This window comes from Lepidochelys kempii, chromosome 21 (assembly GCF_965140285.1).
Source record: "Lepidochelys kempii isolate rLepKem1 chromosome 21, rLepKem1.hap1, whole genome shotgun sequence".
In the NCBI taxonomy this organism is placed as follows: Eukaryota; Metazoa; Chordata; order Testudines; family Cheloniidae; genus Lepidochelys; species Lepidochelys kempii.
This window is the reverse complement of record NC_136400.1, coordinates 17,849,175-17,866,160: the sequence shown is the minus strand read 5'-3', so window position 1 is coordinate 17,866,160 and position 16,986 is coordinate 17,849,175. Positions and strand designations below refer to the sequence as shown.

Here is a 16,986-nt window from a genome sequence, read left to right as displayed (position 1 = left end):
GTTCCCCCAACCCCAGAGCCATCATACTGATCACAGGCAGCGTTTGGTGAGCTTTATTAGTGACACGGTGGGTGATGTTGTACATGGTGCAAACATGTTTTACAGTCACAGAGGACAGAGCTGAGAACGGCCGTGGTGTTTGCTTGTAGCTTCACACTTTCAGTGTATTCTCCACAATGTCCTTCCCTTCCTGCATGGCAGGCTGGCGCCTCCACTGGGTGGTTCCAGGGGAACGTGACTTGGCTTCTGTTTATAGATCGGCATCTCCAGCACTTAAAAAGCCCTTTGCAGACACTAATGAAACTCTCCCCCCGCCCCCCTGAGATGGGCATTAGTCCCTTGTTATACTGAGAGACACTGAAGCGGTGAGGCTACGTGACTTTGCTAGGGCTACAGGGAGTCCGCATCAGTGGTGGGTTAGAACTGAGCTGTGCCTGGCTCTGGGTCTACGCTCAGTTCATTAGCACACACGCCACGGGGACAAGACAGCTCAGAGTGTGGGGTGGGCAGGTAACTTGTACTCTGTGCAGTAGCAGAGCACGCAGCATTGTCCCCCACATCTTCAAGATGCTGCTGGCAGGTCTTTTGAGGTTACTCATGAGCATCAGTGGGTGTTGGGCCAGCTCAGTGACTGGGTCTTGCTCTGTCGGGCCACAAGGAGATCAGGGATTGGTGCCTTTTGAGGTCCCCCAGACCTGATGTGGGGTCTCAGATGGATGCAGTGTCAACATGATTATCCTCTGGGGGGGATGGGAGCTTATTGTGCTGCTCCATAGCACCTCCTTTGGCCAAGCTCAGGGTCAGGCCCATCCAGCCGCCTAGCAAGCTTGGGTGTAAACCACTTGTCAGGGTGTGTCAGATGTCCCCAGCTGTGCCCAGTCTCCAGAGGCTGGGTGTCTGTTGCAACTCCCAGTGCCAAAGCCTAGTTCAGGCCCTCAGCTCTGGAGATCCCTGGTTGATTGCTGGTGTCAGCCAAGAGGGCAGCTGCCACATGCAGCCCTGAAGGAGGCAGGTGTCGTGTGTCTGACACTGACATGAGAACTTGGGGTGTCGGTCAGACCTGAAAGCAGGGTGGTTTCATTTCTCATTGGCCAGCCTGGTGGCCCATTCGCTCCTCACCAGCTTAGAGCAAGTCACGCTTGGCAGCCCACCTGTGCAGTGTGAGCGCCTGAGCTCGCTGCAGATTGTCCCCACCGTCCGATGGCAGAATGACGACACCAGCTGCATGTGTTTATCCCCCAGCGGGGAGAAGTGAGAACAGAGCCCTCCATAACAGTCAGGGCCTGTGCCTAGGGCTGGCGTTCTGCTTCCACGTGCCCTGCCCGGCTCACCGTGCACGGCACCATGCAGCATCTGGGCCCCCACCAAGCCTTGAGCCCACTGTGCTCACACTGGCTGTACCACGTGGCTGCAAGGCCCAGTCCCTGGCGACCAAGCCCAGCAAAGCGGACGGGGCCCCATCTGAGCACACCTGCATATTGATCAACCCACTGGCAGGGCTGTGCCTTGGGCTGGCCACGCGGGCTGCCCCCTTTCAGAAACTGGGACTTGCAGGACCTCAGATGGCTCCTGGACTTGGGTGCAGCTACAGGCTCCAGCAGGTGAGTCAGGCATAGGCGCTGACTCCATGGGTGCTTCAGGGCTGGAGCACCCATGGGGAAAAATTAGTGGGTGCTTAGCACCCACCAGCAGCCAACTCCTCCCCCTCCCAGCACCTCGTGCCCGCCTGCTGCCCCGCCGATCAACTCCTCCCCCTCCCTCCCAGTGCCTCCCGCCCGCTGCAATCAGCTGTTCCTTGGCGTGCAGGAGGCGCTGGGGAGTAGGAGGAGCGGGGAGAGGGGGAAGAACTGGGTGGGAAGAGATGGGGCAGGGGAAGGGGTGGCGTGGGGGTGGGGCCTCGCGCGGAGCAGGGGTTGAGCACCCCCGGGGCAAGGAAGCAGCCGGTGCCTGTGGAGTCAGGTGCTACCTCGTGACACAGAGCAGGGGAGGTTCCCCTCATGCTGATGTGTTACTGCCCCTCAGTTCATCTCACCCAGGGCCAGGAGGGCCACGGGCCAGCAGCACGTCAACCGTCCCCTGCTTTCTCATCGCTGGCCGTCTGGTGGGACTCTGAGAACAGCCTGGCCTGGGACAGCGCTCCCCTGGGGCCCTGCCCTGTGCTTTGGGGGAACGGCCCCCTCCCCAGAGAGCAGTTCTCAGGGCCCCCCTTTCCCCGACAATGGTGGCTTAGAGTACCTGGTCTACTGTGAAAACGACACAGTGCGTGGCCAAAGGGGATTTAAAGGAACACAAAGCGATGAGCCCAGAGAACGGGCGCGGACAGGCGGGTGTGGGGCATAAAGCTCCAGCTAAACACCTTCCACAAGAGCAGACCCCAGGGTGTGATTCTCTAGATCCCCCTGCTCCACTGACACAGACCCTCCCCTGCTCCTCAGGTGCAAACCCCCCCTCCCCCGCTCCTCAGGTGCAACCCCCCCTCTGACACAGACCCTCCCCTGCTCCTCAGGTGCAAACCCCCCTCCCCCGCTCCTCAGGTGCAACCCCCCCGCTCTGACACAGACCCTCCCCCACTCCTCAGGTGCAACCCCCCCCGACACAGACCCTCCCCCGCTCCTCAGGTGCAACCCCCCCGCTCTGACACAGACCCTCCCCCGCTCCTCAGGTGCAACCCCCCCCTCCCCCGCTCCTCAGGTGCAACCCCCCCGCTCTGACACAGACCCTCCCCCGCTCCTCAGGTGCAACCCCCCCCGCTCTGACACAGACCCTCCCCCGCTCCTCAGGTGCAACCCCCCCGCTCTGACACAGACCCTCCCCCGCTCCTCAGGTGCAACCCCCCCGCTCTGACACAGACCCTCCCCCGCTCCTCAGGTGCAACCCCCCCGCTCTGACACAGATCCTCCCCCGCTCCTCAGGTGCAACCCCCCCGCTCTGACACAGACCCTCCCCCTCTCCTCAGGTGCAACCCCCCCCCGACACAGACCTTCCCCCGCTCCTCAGGTGCAAACCCCCCCTCCCCCGCTCCTCAGGTGCAACCCCCCCGCTCTGACACAGACCCTCCCCCGCTCCTCAGGTGCAACCCCCCCCCGACACAGACCCTCCCCCGCTCCTCAGGTGCAACCCCCCTGCTCTGACACAGACCCTCCCCCACTCCTCAGGTGCAACCCCCCCCGAACACAGACCCTCCCCCGCTCCTCAGGTGCAACCCCCCCCCGACACAGACCCTCCCCCGCTCCTCAGGTGCAACCCCCCCGCTCTGACACAGACCCTCCCCCGCTCCTCAGGTGCAACCCCCCCCCGACACAGACCCTCCCCCGCTCCTCAGGTGCAACCCCCCCGCTCTGACACAGATCCTCCCCCGCTCCTCAGGTGCAACCCCCCCTCTGACACAGACCCTCCCCCGCTCCTCAGGTGCAAACCCCCTCTGACACAGACCCTCCCCCGCTCCTCAGGTGCAACCCCCCCTCTGACACAGACCCTCCCCCGCTTCTCAGGTGCAACCCCCCCTCCTCTGACACAGACCCTCCCCCGCTCCTCAGGTGCAACCCCCCCTCTGACACAGACCCTCCCCCGCTCCTCAGGTGCAACCCCCCCTCTGACACAGACCCTCCCCCGCTCCTCAGGTGCAACCCCCCCCCGACACAGACCCTCCCCCGCTCCTCAGGTGCAACCCCCCCGCTCTGACACAGATCCTCCCCCGCTCCTCAGGTGCAACCCCCCCTCTGACACAGACCCTCCCCCGCTCCTCAGGTGCAACCCCCCCTCTGACACAGACCCTCCCCTGCTCCTCAGGTGCAACCCCCCCTCCTCTGACACAGACCCTCCCCCGCTCCTCAGGTGCAACCCCCCCTCTGACACAGACCCTCCCCCGCTCCTCAGGTGCAACCCCCCCACTCTGACACAGACCCTCCCCCGCTCCTCAGGTGCAACCCCCCCCCGACACAGACCCTCCCCCGCTTCTCAGGTGCAACCCCCCTCCTCTGACACAGACCCTCCCCCGCTCCTCAGGTGCAACCCCCCCCTCCTCTGACACAGACCCTCCCCCGCTCCTCAGGTGCAAACCCCCCCTCCTCTGACACAGACCTGCCCCGAGCCACTGGGGAAGACCCCCCCTCGCTCTAGTGGCGCAGACTCCCCTGCTTCTGCTCCACCCGCACAGCCCCAGCACCAAGGGCAGAAGCACAGTGACCGGCGATCCGTCGTGGAAAGCATGGCACTAGACACTGGCTGCTCTGAGCCCTGACGATGCTGGGGGGAGGTGACATCCCTGGGCCAGCCCTCTGCAAACTTCAGTTATTTCTTTGCACAAAATATCAGCATCAGGTGCATCTCCCCAGCCCCCCAACACATTCAGCCAATACTAACTGTCTGTGGCAGTCAGCATCTCTCCCCGTGCACTGTACGCTCCCTTTTCCTTTTCAGGGCACCGGAGATCCTGAACCTGCAGAGAGGTGGCAATTCGTTTCTGCCCCAAGCATTCTCCTGAGTTTGGCTCTGTGTCACTCCAGACAATGTCCCGCTGCCAGTTCTCCCCGACAGACTCCAAGCCGAGAGCAAAGCAAGGCTTTTTGGGGTTCAGGTCGCTGTCTGTGTGCTGTTCCGTATTGGCAGAGCCACGCAGTTCTGGAGATGAGGACCCAGACATTCAGGGACATCCATCCTGCATCTGCTGCACTTGGTAACTACCTCATGCTCCAAACTCTGTCAGCAGAAATAGGAACAAACACCCTCCCCCCATTCCTGCAACCCTGCCCCCTTCTTGCACTGGCATGTCGCACGCTGGTGCTGGCTAAAAGAAAGAGCTTTAAGATTTTAAAGAATGTAAAAATGAATACCAGGTCTGCCGCACACGCTGCATCCAATGACCCCAGGGCCCTTCTCAGGGCTGCCCCCCTTAGTTGGACCCCACAGAGAACACTGCTCCTCCAGCTCTGGGGCAGGCAGGTGGACACTGCAGAGTCCCCAAGGACTGGTCATGTAAACAGTCATGAGAAAGGCAAACATCCTATTTTCTGCCACAGGTCTCATCCATGCGGGAGATCCAGCTTCCATATCCTATTGCAATAATTTTGGGACCTCCACCTGCCAAGATAAAAGGGTCGGTTACCCTTCGGCACAGGACTGGAACCAGGGGGTTACTGGAACAGGTTGGGCTTGTTTATTTTTAAATGAATTGAGTGAGCCAGGTGTTGCATAAGTAGCCATGAGGAGTGACTCTCTCTCCAGTGGGCAGGCAGCAGCAGCAGCTCAGGCCTCTGTCCCCTGTCCCAGCTCGAGAGGGTCGAGGGGAGTTCGGTCTCCATGGGCCATTCAGTCTGTGCCTCTCGCTGATGCCAGAAAACCAGCTGCAATATGGGCAACTCAGGTGGGGCCTGCAATTCCCCAAGCCTTTACTGAGAGACAGGGCACCCCATTACCATTCACCTGAGTCACCAGCCTTTACACTTGACACTAGCAAGAGATCTCTGTCCTCACACTGAGCCAGCCAGAGCCTGTGGTGTACCATCTGAGCTCAGACAACAGCACTGGGCTGAGATGGCAAAAAAGACAGATGTTCACCCCACTAACACCTGGGAGGCCTCAGCTGGGTCCCATGGCACATGCCTCTGGGTACTACACTGAGCACATGCCCAGTTATCTGTGGCTGGGTTATTGAGGGAGAAGTTGGAGAAAATCCTCAAGCTCAGAGTGTGGAGACGCCCCAGAGACTCAATGCCCGTGGGCCTGGGGAATCTGGGCTCACCCACTGTCGGACGGTGACTCATTGGAGGTTTCAGGCTCTTGAGCTCATCTGAAGCCAAGTCCCCCAGCAACTGGCCATTGACTTAATTTGGCTGCTGGAAAGAATATAGCCAAACTGCTCTGGAGCCTTCAGCCAGTTGCTTTGGGGTTACTGGGCTTTGCCGAGGCAAATGGCGAGAGGATCTCGGGAACTGACTAACGTGCCAGAATTCCGTCCCAGAGGCTGGTTCCGATTGGCTGGCACACGGAGACTCTCCAAAGCAGGTTAAGCCTCCCATATTCAGTACTTGGGTGACATGAACGCGGTGTCCAAATGTGCTTGGACTCAAACACTGGGGTGGGGGTGGGGAGGGATGGGAGGGAAGGAATCTAAAGCTAGACCTGAAATCTTGGGTCACCCAATGAACCTGGTAATGTTCTGTGGAGATCCCAGCTCCTCGGCCCCTCACTTGCCTTCTTTAGCTGTTTGACATTGCTGGATCGAATGGCCGCCAACAGCTGGTCCCTTGAGTTCTTCTCCTGAGCAGGAAGTGCCTTCTCCACCATCTTCCGCTGGGTGGCTGGAGAGAGAGAATTCCTTATATTTTCATTGATCAGGGGTGGGGCTAGTGGAGGTGGGGGTGGGGGGGGTGCAGCCGGAGGCCCACCCTTCTTAGGAGAACTTTTAGGGGAAGACCACGGGGAAGATTTTGGGGATGACTGTGGTGAAGGCTTGGGCGACCTCTTTAGCAAGCCGCCTGCCTTTGGCACCTCTAGCAGATCCTTCTTCTCGCTACGTTCCTGAACCTGCTTCTGCTCCTGCAGGCGTTTCTGCCTCTGCTTGTCCATGTTCCTACTCAGCAGGTTTGTGACTGTCATGCGGGGACCTGCCAGTTCAAAATGATAGCCCAGCTTCAGGAGGGTGGTGTTCTCCTTCAGCAGCTTGGCTATCTCCATCTCCGTCTTCCCCCCGCAGATGTGTCTCTGGTTATGGAAACGCAGCTCTGTCAGGGTGTTGTTCTGCAGCAGTGCACGGAAGATGGCCAGGATCCCTTTACCCGTGATGTGGTTAGAGTCCAGATTGATGCTAGTTAGTGTCTTGTTTGACTTCAACATAATGGCGATGGCAAATGCCACATGGTCATCAGCATGGGTATTGGCCAGTGAAAACACTTTGACCACGGTGTTAAATTCCAAGGCCTCTGTGAAGCGCACCAGGATTTCACTGGTGATGCAGTCGGAGTTATTGACATTGACTTCCATCATCTCTGGGTCATTATTCTTCACTCTTTCTAAGGGCTCATCAAAGATACTGGAAGCTGCTTCTTCCTCTTCCTTGGTCTGGCTTGGGGGGCTATCCACAGGTTTTGAGGGGCTGTTTTCTGGGATCTGTTTAGGCCCTGTCTCTGGTGACAGAAGAGGCTTTTCCTCAGTGACTCCTTTGGAGTCTGTAAGTGATTTCTCCTTACCATCAACCTTTGAGTATTTCTTTAAAGCTGAACACCTTTCTTCTTCTTTACTCTCCTTTTCTCTCTTTTCTTCTCCTTTTCTATTCCTTCCTAGCTCTTTCTTTGGTGCTGCAGTCTTCTCTTCTTCCTTTCTGTCCTTTCCTAGCTCTTTCTTTGGTGCTGCACTCTTCTCTTCTTCCTTTCTGTGCTTTCCTAGCTCTTTCTTTGGTGCTGCAGTCTTCTCTTCTTCCTTTCTGTCCTTTCCTAGCTCTTTCTTTGGTGCTGCACTCTTCTCTTCTTCCTTTCTGTCCTTTCCTATGAGTTTTTTGTCCATGACCTTGTCTTTGTCCTTGGGGACCTTTTCTCCTTTGGGTTTCTCATTGCATTTACTCTCTAGTTCTTCTTTCTCTTTGTAACTTGTTCTCTGAGCACATTCTCCTTTGTTACGTTCTTTTCCCAGATCAAAGTCTCGTTTCCTGACAAGGTCTTGGGAACGAGCTTCCTTGCCCTTTCCTTCCAGATTCCTGGGGTCTTTCTTCCTCTCTGCTGGCATCCCTTCCTAATGAGAAAGAAAATTAGAGGAAGAAACAACAAACTATTAGATACAACTCTGTGACATTATCTGATTAAAATATAACCATATAGATCATTGTTGCGACCACTGTTATATATTTGCAGCAAATATTGTACAAAGGTTGTCGAGTGAGGTGTCTATGAAAAGGTTATGATTTGCTGGTTATGATTATTCTATCTGTATGCATGTATCATTTTTGTGCATGAAGTAATAAGTATTGACTCTATACCTGGATTTCAAATGTTTGTTCCTGGGGGAACACCCACCAAGTAATTAGTCAGCACATCCTGGCGGGACTATTCAAATGGAGTGGCCCATCGAGAGAACATTGAACTGACAATGGACCCTGGGAGATGCCCTCTGCACTGAATGGAATGTCCTGCTGTGACTAGGTGACATGCCTGGACATGGGACTTGCCCAGGTGACTCCAAACGCCATCTTGCTGCTGTGATTTTCCACAGTAAGAACAATGGGATGCCCTCCACATGGCAAAAGCTATAAAAGGCCCTGGAAACACCTCCATTGGGTCTTCAATCCTGCATCTTACCTCTGGAGGAGCTTCGCTACAAATTGAAGCTCTGAACAATGGACTGAATGACCGATCCAAGCTGTGGATGTACTCCTGAAACTTGATTTGAACCTGCAGTTTATTCCATCACTGCTACAAGCCTGAGCCAAGAACTTTGCCATTACTGTATGTAATTGATTCCATTTAACCAGTTTTAACTCTCACCTTTCTTTCTTTCTTTTTATAAATAAACCTTTAGATTTTAGTTAATAAGAATTGGCTGTAGCGTGTACTTGGGTAAGGTCTGAAACATTCATTAACCTGGGAGGTGATGTGTCAGATCCTTTGGGATTGGCAAAACCTTTTCTTTTATACGATGAAATAAGATTTACAGAAATTTTCATCATATTTGACATGGATAACTGGATGGAGGCCTGAGGCTGGATCATAGAATCATAGACTCGTAGAATATCAGGGTTGGAAGGGACCTCAGGAGGTCATCTAGTCCAACCCCCTGCTCAAAGCAGGGCCAATCCCCAACTAAATCATCCCAGCCAGGGCTTTGTCAAGCCTGATCTTAAAAACCTCAAAGGAAGGAGATTCCACCACCTCCCTAGGTAACCCATTCCAGCGCTTCGCCACCCTCCTAGTGAAAAAGTTTTTCCTAATATCCAACCTAAACCTGCAACTGCAACTTGAGACCATTACTCCTTGTTCTGTCATCTGCTACCACTGAGAACAGTCTAGATCCATCCTCTTTGGAACCCCCTTTCAGGTAGTTGAAAGCAGCTATCAAATCCCCCCTCATTCTTCTCTTCTGCAGACTAAACAATCCCAGTTCCCTCAGTCTCTCCTTATAAGTCATGTGCTCCAGTCCCCTAATCATTTTTGTTGCCCTCCGCTGGATGCTTTCCAACTTTTCCACATCCTTCTTATAGTGTGGGGCCCAAAACTGGACCCAGTACTCCAGACGAGGCCTCACCAATGTCAAACAGAGGGGAATGATCACGTCCCTCAATCTGCTGGCAATGCCCCTACTTATACAGCCCAAAATGCCGTTAGCCTTCTTGGCAACAAGGGGACACTGTTGACTCATATCCAGCTTCTCGTCCACTGTAACCCCTCGGTCCTTTTCTACAGAACTGCTGCCGAGCCATTCGGTCCCTAGTCTGTAGCGGTGCATGGGGTTCTTCCGTCCTAAGTGCAGGACTCTGCACTTGTCCTTGTTGAACCTCGTCAGATTTCTTTTGGCCCAATCCTCTAATTTGTCTAGGGCCCTCTGTATCCTAACCCTGCCCTCCAGCGTATCTACCACTCCTCCCAGTTTAGAGTCATCTGCAAACTTGCTGAGGGTGCAATCCACACCATCCTCCAGATCATAAATGAAGATATTGAACAAAACCGGCCCCAGGACTGACCGTTGTGGCACTCCGCTTGATACCGGCTGCCAACTAGACATGGAGCCATTGATCACTACCTGTTTAGCCAGACGACCTAGCCAGCTTTCTATCCACCTTCTAGTCCATTCATCCAGCCCATACTTCCTTAACTTGCGGGCAAGAATACTGTGGGAGACCGAGTCAAAAGCTTTGCTAAAGTCGAGGAATAACATGTCCACTGCTTTCCCCTCATCCACAGAGCCAGTTATCTCATCATAGAAGGCAATTAGATTAGTCAGGCACGACTTGCCCTTGGTGAATCCATGCTGATTGTTCCTGATCACTTTCCTTTCCTCTAAGTGCTTCAGAATTGATCATTTTAAGCAGGCCCGTCCTTACCCATATGCAAAGCATGCAGCTGCATAGGGCACCAGGAAATTTGGGGCACCAGGAAATTTGGAGTGCTGCTCCAGCCCCTGCTCCAGCTTTTCCCCAGGCCCCTGCCTCTTCCCTGCCCCAGCCTGGCCCCCACTCCCCTGAAGATTGCAGCCAGGCCTGACCCTGCACTCACCAGCAGCGGTAAGTGGAGCGACCTGTCCCCAGCCTGCTCTGCTCCCCTGGCTCCCAGACATGGGGGGCAGGGGGGAACCACTCCCCAGCACTTGCCAGTGGTGTGGCTGGGAGCCAGGGGAGCGGAGCAGGCTGGGGCTGGGTCACTCCACTTCCCGCAGGAAGTGGCCAGCCCCCATCCTCCACGGAGGCCTGGGGCCAGGCCCCCCCTCCCCCCCGTGGAGATCTGGGCCCCACACAGGCCCCCCACCGGGGGAGGGGGGGGAGGCTGCATAGGGCACCAAAATAGCGAGGGATGGCCCTGACTTTAAAGGAACTGTGTTGTTTGGACTTCTGAGTTTCCAGTGAGGTAATAAAGAAGCTGTTTTATGCTGGTTTGGTAAATCTAGGTATTGGAATATCCACCAGCTTTATGGGGATTGTCTGCCCCATTCTTTGCAGTTCACCCTAGTTGAATGACCACAGCTGGCTCCCCACTAGGACCCTGGTCACAAACTCCCGTAACTGTCTAGCAAATATAACAGAGTAACTGGGTAGCATTCTGTTTCTGTTATTTACTATAATGTCAGTGCTGCTTAATGCAAAACAGTTCTAAATTCTGTTGCTATTCATGGTTTTCAAAGGTAGATTAATAACTCTCTGTATTAATCTGGGTCCCCACAGTATACAATACACATCCAAACACACCAATCAGGCATTGTATGATGCATGCAGTGTGTTGGTAGCTCATGAAAAGAACAGAAGACTTGCCAGACGCGATCAGACCCAGGTTCCATCTCGCCCAGTACCCTGTCTTGGACAATGGTCAGCACCAGATGCTTCAGAGAAAGGTGCAGAAAAAACTCCAGTAGCAGATGTGGGATTAATATGCATCCCCCATGACAGTCTTATCCTAATTCCTACTTGTTAGAAATTGACAAAATAAAGGAGTGGCTGAAATGGGACTCGATTAATAAATATTTAAAGGAGGGTAATATAATTAATTAATAAAAAGAACAGGAGTACTTGTGGCACCTTAGAGACTAAGAAATTTATTTGAGCATGAGTTTTCGTGGGCTACAGCCCACTTCATTGGATGCATAGAATGGAACATATAGTAATTTGAATTAATATGCAAACTAGATACCATTAACTTAGGTTTGAACAGAGACTGGGAATGGCTCGGTCATTACACTAATTGAATCTATTTCCCCACTTTAAGTATCCTCACACCTTCGTGTCAACTGTCCGAAATGGGCCATCTTGATTATCACTTCAAAAAATTTTTTTCCCCTGCTGATAATAGTTCTTCTTAATTAATTAGCCTCTTACAGTTGGTATGGGTACTTCCACCTTTTCATGTGCTCTGTATGTATAAATATCTTCTTACTGTATGTTCCATTCTTTGCATCTGATGAAGTGGGCTGTAGCCCACGAAAGCTTATGCTCAAATGTTAGTCTCTAAGGTGCCACAAGTACTCTTTGTTGTTTTTGCTGATACAGACTAACACGACTGCTACTCTGAAACCTATAATTAATTAATGGAAGCCACTGGCATGAAGACTGAAGTGCTCAACATCAAGAAAAAAAACAAACTTTTTTTTCTGAACGTACAGGCAATGTGCAAGACAGGGAAGCTAGCTCAAGTCACAGCAGAGATGAGACACAACAGTTTACACATCCTGGGTGTCAGTGAGCAGGTGGATGGGATCAGGAAGACTAACAATAGCCTTGGGAGAATTCTGCACGGGATGATGGACAACATCATGAGGATGTTGCTACCTTTTTGAAGAATGGAGTGGAATGGTCCCTGCTTGAATGGAAGTCCATCAGCAGCAGATTTATGAGAGCCAAACTGAAAGGGAAAAACAATAATATCACCCTGATCCAGAGCTATACTCCAACAAATGACGGTGATGAAGAAGCAAAGGACAAATTCTACCTTAGACTACAGGTGTAGTTAGAGAGAGTACCACGCCACAACCTAACTATCATCATGGGAGACCTGAATGCCAAGGTTGGTAAGGACAACACAAACAATGCCAGAACAATGGGAAGACATGGGTGTGGCAGCGTGAATGAAAACGGAGAGAAACTTGTTGATCTCTGCAATATGATCGACCCAGTCATCGGTGGAACCCTATTTCAACATCGTGAAATTCACAAGATGACATGGTGTTCTCCAAATGGCAGAGATAAGAACCAGATTGACCATATGATGGCAAAAGGCGACGCTCACTGACAGATGTGAAAGTGAGAAGGGGAGCAGATGTTGGCAGCGACCATCACCTTGTGACAGCCTCCATCAAGCTAAAACTGAGAAGTGTGGGTCCACCAAACAAGGGACATAGACGTTATCACGTTAGCAAGCAAAAGGTCCCTGAAATACAGAAAACCTTCGTTCTGCAGTTAAAGAACAGGTTTCAGGCACTTGCAGACGATGAAGAGGAGGGGAACACAGATGGGGGGATCAACAAGAAGTGGGACAAAGTAATAAAAATCTATAAACAGGGCAGTGAAGCCTGTCTAGGCTACAAGCAGAAGAAAAGGAAGGAGTGGATTACACCCAGCATATGGAATGCCATAGAAAGCAGATGAGCTCTGAAGAAAAAAGTTTTAGACACAAAATCCCAGAAGCTAAAGGACAAATACCACAAGCAGTACAGCAAGGCACACCGAGAGGGCAAACACCTTGTGAGAGCGGACAAACAACATGATGCTGATAATCTGGCAGCACAAGCAGAGGATGAAGCTACTTGTGGTGAACAAGGAACTGTCTAAAAAAAAAGACGGTACTTATCAGTGCAAATGGCAGACACCAAGAAACACACGTAACAGGGACAAACAAGGCCATCCACTGACAACAGAAAAAGAACAAGAAATATGCTGGACAGAGCACTTCAAAGAATTGCTGAAGGCAGAAGAAGATCTTGATATCAACTCAGACACTCCAACTAAGGAAGAGATCATCCACACCACCAAATCCTTAAAAAATTGGAAAGCTCCTGGCAAGGACAACTTGAATGCAGAATTGTTCAATGTAAATCCTGAGTTAGCAGCATCTATCCTGGCCCCTCTATTCCCATCAGTCTGGGAAAGGGAAAAAGTGCCAGATGAGTGGAACAATGGGGTTATAGTGAAGATACCATAGAAAGATGCTCTCAGTGATTGTAATAACTGGCATGGTATCACACTTTAATTTGTGCCAAGCAAGGTATTGTGTAAGTTCATAGTCCAGTGTATATCAGAGGCAGTTGATAGCATTCTCAGAAAAGAGCAAGCCGGTTTTTGGAAAGGGCGTGGATGGACAGACCAGATCTTCACTCTACAAAACAAAATAGAATAATGCTCGGAATGGCAATGGCAACTCTACGTAAACTTCATAGACTTTGAGAAGACTTTTCATAGCATTCAGAGGACCAGCCTATGACGTATTCTGCAGGCATATGAAATCCCCCTCCATATAATCAACATAATCAAAAGCTTCTATTCCAACTTTATATGCAGTATTGATCAAAGTGAGCTGTTTTGAAGTCAAAACAGGAGTACGTCAGGGGTGTGTCATGTCTGCAATCCTCTTCAACATTGCCATCGACTGGGTAATGTGGTGTACAACAGAAGACATGCCAAGAGGCATCAGATGGACACCCTTCTCATTCCTTGAAGACCTGGACTTTGCAGATCATCTTGCTCTCCTAACACATAACCAACACCATATGCAAGAAAAAACAACCTGACTCAATACATTCAGCCAGCAAATCGGACTGAAAATCAACCGTAATAAGACAGATATTGTGACCCTTAATATTGCCTCACCATCACCAGTATGGATAGAGGATCACATTCTCACTAATGTAGTAAACAGTCACATACTTGGGCAGCACCATCAGCCAGGATGGCGGAACAAGCCAGGACATCTGGAACAGAATCAGTAAAGCCAGGAACACCTTCAGAAGCTTAAATACAGTCTGGAAATCATCAAAATACAACACCAAAACCAAACTCAAGATTTATCAGAGCTGCATTTATACTATATAGTGCAGAATGCTGGGGAATGAGAAAGTATGACAAGTCCAAACTGTCTTCATTCCACACAACCTGCCTCAGAAAAATCCTCCCTATATTTTGGCCCAGAACAATCTCAAACCTATTATCTATTCACACAGTGCAGCCAAGAAGATATGAGCACCACCGTTGCCAGGAGGTGCTGGCGATGGATTGGCCATGTGCTTCGAATGGAAACTGATTCCATCACCAGAGTGGCAATAAGATGGACACCTGAAGGCAAGCGAAAATGAGGCCGCTTAAAAACAACCTGGTGAAGAGCTGTGGAAGCGGAGCTAAAAATCCTGGGGCACAGCTGGGGAACCATTGAAAGACTTGCCAGAAACAGACAGGAGTGGAGGAGCTTCGTCGCTGCCCCAAATGCCAGAGGGTACTAGCTAACTAATATAATTAATGCCAAACAACATGGATTTATAGAAATAGATCCTGCCAAACTATCTTGTTTTGAGGAAATGACAAGTTTGGTTGATAATAATAGTGCTGATGTAATTTACTTACACTTCTGTAAGGCGTTTGATTTGGAATCGTACCACATTTTGATTACAAAACTAGAATGATATCAAATTAACCTGACACACATTAAATGGATTAAAATCTGGCTAAAGATTGATCTCAAAATGTAACGGTAAATGGGGAATCATCATTGAGCAGGTGTGTTTCCAGTGGGGTCCCACAGGGATTGGTTCTTTGCCCTTTTAAACATTTATCAATGACCTGGAAGAAAACATAAAATCATCACTGCTAAAGTTTGCAGATGACACAAAAATTGGAGGAGTGGTGAATAATGGACAGGGCAGGTCACTGATTCATAGTGATCTTGGATCACTTGGTAAACTGCGTGCAAGCAAACACTGCATTTTAATAAGGCTAAATGCAAATGTATCCATCTAGGAATAAAGAACTTAGGCCATACTTACAGGGTGGGGGATTCTATCCCAGGAAGCAGTGATTCTGAAAAAGATTGGGGGTCCCGGTGGATAATCCATCTGAACATGAGCTCCCAGTGCAATGCTGTGGCCAAAAGGGCTAATGCTCAAACAGGGGAATCTCCAGTAGGAGTAGACAGATTATTTTACCTCTGTGTTTGCTAACTGCTGCTGGAATACTGTGTCCAGTTCAGGTGTCCATAATTCAAGAAGAATGTTGATAAATTGAAGAGCCACAGGAATTATTGAAAGATTAGAAAAGGAGCTCAGTCTATATAACTTAACAAAAAGAAGGTTAAGATGTGACTTGATTTCAGTCTATAAGTAGCTACATCGGCAACAAATATTTAGCAATGGGCTTTTCAGTCTAGCAGAGAAAGCTGCATGATTCAATGGCTGGAAGTTGAAGCTAGACACATTCAGACGGTAAATAGGACATACATTTTTAACACTGAAAGTAATTGACCAATACAACAATTTACTAAATGTTGTGGTGGATTCTCCATCACTGGCAATTTTTAAATCAAGATTGGATATTTTTCTAAAATATCTGTTCTAGGAATTATTTTGTGGAAGTTCTATGGCCTGTATTATACAAGAAATTAGACTAGATTATCACAATGGTCCCTTCTGGCCTGGAACCTATGAATCTATAAATTCTTGATTTTACTAATTCATGTGGCAGTGAGTTCCACAGTCTAATTACACATGGTGTGAAAATATATTTCCTATTATCAGTTTTGAATTTCCCACCTTTCATTTTAATTGTGTCCCCTTGTTCTTCTGTTATGAGAAAGGACAAAAGAAGGTCTCCATCTCCCTTCTCTAGGCTAATCATTTTTTCCTATCCCCATCGCCTTTCTTATGAAACAATCGCAAACTTTTCAATCTTTCTTCATAGGAGAATTTTTCCAGGCCCTTGACCATTCTTGCTGCCATGGCCTCTGCTTCTGCACTATCCTGTTGGAGATGGAGGGATCAGTGCTGCACACAGTATCCAGATGAGGCAGCACCTTTGATTTCTACACTGACATTATGAACAGTGTGTTTGCTTCTTTCATGACAGATGGAAGTTGAGCCAAAGTCTCACTGAGCTTCTGCAATGACATCCAGGTCCTATTCCTGACATGATACAGTGAGAGTAGCAGCCTGTAAGGTGCATGAGTACTTCACATTTTCCGCTATGGTGGGCATTACTTTGCATTTATGGACACTGACATTCATTTGCCATTGTGTTGCCCATTCCGCAAGCTTGTTAGGTCTCTTTGACGTTCCTCACAGTTCTCTGTGATCCTGATTAACTTAAAGAATTCTGTGTCATCTTCAGATTTTGCTGCCTCACTGCTCATGCCCCTTTCCAGCTCGTTAATAAATATATCGAACAAGACAGGGCCTAGTACAGAACGTCAGGCCCTCACTGTTCATTTTTTGTCAGAATGCAAATTGGTCAGTTAGTTCTATTCTTTGTTTTGATCCATGACAATACTTCGCCTTTCATTGCATGACTAGCTAGCTTCTTTAGTTGCCTTTTGTGTAGGACCTTGTCAAAGGCCTTTGAAAGTTTAAATTGTCAACCAGTTCTCCTTTATCCACTACTTTACTGACCATTTCCAAGTTTCTAATAGATTAGCAAAACATGGTTTTCCTTAGCAGAAAAGATGCAGAGCTGTTTAGATCTTATATGTAGCATGATCTTACAATTTTATTATTCTATGTTTGATCATAATTTCAACCAATTTACCAGGTACAGATGTAAGGCTTATTGGTCTGTAATTCCTCAGATTGCCTTCAGAACCTTTTATAAATGTTTCTAAATCT

The 16,986-nt window shown here is 50.1% G+C and overlaps 1 protein-coding gene across 1 annotated transcript in view; it reads right to left on the bottom strand.

The window, feature by feature from the left end:
- Positions 1-4,083: 4,083 nt before the first annotated feature.
- LMOD1 (leiomodin 1) overlaps positions 4,084-16,986 on the bottom strand; it is a 49,983-nt gene continuing 37,080 nt past the window's right edge. The window contains exons 2-3 of the mRNA XM_073320107.1: positions 6,193-7,725; positions 4,084-5,079 (exon numbers count right to left, since the gene is read on the bottom strand). Of these exons, the coding sequence (XP_073176208.1) occupies positions 5,053-5,079; positions 6,193-7,725 (1,560 nt within the window). The 3' untranslated portion in view covers positions 4,084-5,052. The remainder of the gene's footprint in view (positions 5,080-6,192; positions 7,726-16,986) is intronic.